This window comes from Microtus ochrogaster (genome assembly GCF_000317375.1).
Source record: "Microtus ochrogaster isolate Prairie Vole_2 chromosome 14 unlocalized genomic scaffold, MicOch1.0 chr14_random_3, whole genome shotgun sequence".
NCBI lineage: Eukaryota > Metazoa > Chordata > Mammalia > Rodentia > Cricetidae > Microtus > Microtus ochrogaster.
Window position 1 is genome coordinate 999,350 of NW_004949098.1, and position 2,307 is coordinate 1,001,656.

At 48.1% G+C, this 2,307-nt stretch overlaps 1 protein-coding gene across 1 annotated transcript in view; it reads left to right on the top strand.

Moving 5' to 3' along the window:
* The window catches only part of Hk2 (hexokinase 2), a 52,856-nt gene that overhangs the window by 15,022 nt on the left and 35,527 nt on the right, over nt 1-2,307 (top strand). The window contains exon 2 of the mRNA XM_005364697.3: nt 2,004-2,169. Within this exon, the coding sequence (XP_005364754.1) occupies nt 2,004-2,169 (166 nt within the window). The remainder of the gene's footprint in view (nt 1-2,003; nt 2,170-2,307) is intronic.

Genomic DNA, 2,307 nt, shown 5'->3' on the forward strand with positions numbered 1-2,307 from the left:
CACACACACACACACACACACACAATAAAATAAAAACTCAAAAAACTCAGGAAGTTTGAAGATAAGCCAAGAGAGATTGCTGTGGATTTGCTCTTTTGTAGACACAACTTCAAACTTTGGAAGCCACCGAGAGGCCCATCACAAGGACTCAGATCTGCCATGTGGGATTTCGTCTACCTCCCTGGCAAACGGTGGAGAGGGGGTGTTCTCTCCTCTCTTGGAAACAGTAAAGTAGGGGCCTCTAATTCTGCCATGATTCACATTTGAGGCGGTGCCTTCTGGAGAAGGGTGCACCACCCTGTGGCAGGATTCTTGGGTTATCTATTCCTTGGAAGTTAGCCCCTAGGCTGCCCCCATCACAAGAGTAAATCACTAGTGCCCTTAAGCATGGTGCCTTCTAGCTAGGAAGTTAGGGTTAAATGCTAAATTGGAAGACCAGTAGCATTATTTCCAAAGTATGGGTTAGGTATGGGGCAAGAAAAAGCTCAAGTCCTTGGAATAGCTGGGAGGCCTGAGTGTTGTCTTCTGGAGGGCCAGTGCAGGCTCTGGAGGAGAGGGGTCAGAGCGGCGGAGAGGATGGGATATGCATATAGTTCAGGATCCTCAATGCAGTGGAGGACAGCTTGGATTTACTGCACAGATGGAATGTGGACGAAGAGCAGAGACACGCCCTATGACGGGGAAGTGAACAGAGCCTAGCTTATGTGGGGCTTAGGATGTTTGATGGCTTTCTTAGTCATGGTTCTATTGTTCAGAAGAGACACCATGACCAAGGAAATTCTTACGAAAGGAAGCCTTTAGCTGGGGGCTTGCTTACAGTTTCAGAGGTTTAGTCCATTATCGTTGTGGTCAAATCAGACAGGCAGTGCGCTGGAGCAGTCACTGAGAGCTCCACCCTGATAAGACAGGTAGGGGGAAGAGGGCGAGCCAGGGAGAGGAGAGACACTGGTCCTGATATGGACTTTTGAAACCTCAGCTCACCCACCCCCAGTGACAGACTTCCTCCAATAAGACCTCACCTACTCCAACAAGGCTGCACTTCATAATCCTTCTGATCTTTTGAAGCAGCTCCACTCCCTGTGACTAAACATTCCAATATTTGACCCTATGGGGGCCATTCTTATCTAAACCACCACAGTGGGAAACCCCTAGCAGAAACTAAACACAGGAACAGAAGCGTCTACGTGGGGGTTGGAAAACTGATGGAAAGGTTAAAAATAGAACTGGGGATTGTGTAAAAACCAGGGAGGAGGTGATGGCTGCTAGCCCTGGGGTGAGGGGTGATCGGATTGGCAGGACTGGTCATGTGAGGCGAGGCCAGTTTGGGCAGCAAGAGAAGAGGGAGGCCACAAGTCTCTGCCATAGGATGTTATTGTTTTAGTTTGATTTGTTTGAAAGTGGCTTCTTTTCCCAACTGTCTCCCCCTGGTTCTCTATTCTATAGAAATTAAGTTGTTTTTCTTGTTTTTTGGCTTTTGGGTTTTTTTTTTTTGTTGTTGTTCATTTTGATGAGTCATGTGTAGCCTCTAGGTGGCCTTGTATGTCACAGGATGGCTTTGAACTGATCCTACTACCTCTGCCTCCAAAGTGTTAGAATTTGGAGACCCACCAGGCCTGATAGGTTTTGTTGCGTTGCCTTGTTTCTTGCAGTGTTGGTGTTCAGCTGGCGTCTTGTATATGTCAGGAAGTGCTTCATCACATGTTTTTAGCTGGAGTTCAATCGCCAGCTCCAGAGAACATGCACGCGCACACACACACACACACACACACACACACACACACACACACGCACACACACACAAGGCTTTAGTGTGTTGTTCAGGCTACCTTGGAACTGCAATTCTCCTTTCTCCTCCTCAGCTCCTGAATGCTTGAGTTACAAGCCTAAGTTTGTTTGTTTTTGAAAGGCTGAGTGATATCTCATGACATGCAATACTATACTATACTATTCACGACTATACTATAGTTCATTTAACCCATTGGTATCTATTGTCCCCGCTCCAGGTTGACCAATATCTGTACCACATGCGTCTCTCAGATGAGACCCTTCTGGAGATTTCTAGGCGGTTCCGGAAGGAGATGGAGAAAGGGCTAGGAGCCACCACGCACCCTACTGCAGCTGTGAAAATGCTGCCCACCTTTGTGAGGTCAACTCCGGATGGGACAGAACATGGAGAGTTCCTGGCTCTGGACCTTGGAGGAACCAACTTCCGTGTGCTTCGAGTAAGGGTGACAGACAATGGCCTCCAGAGGGTGGAGACGGAGAACCAGATCTATGCCATCCCTGAGGACATCATGAGGGGCAGTG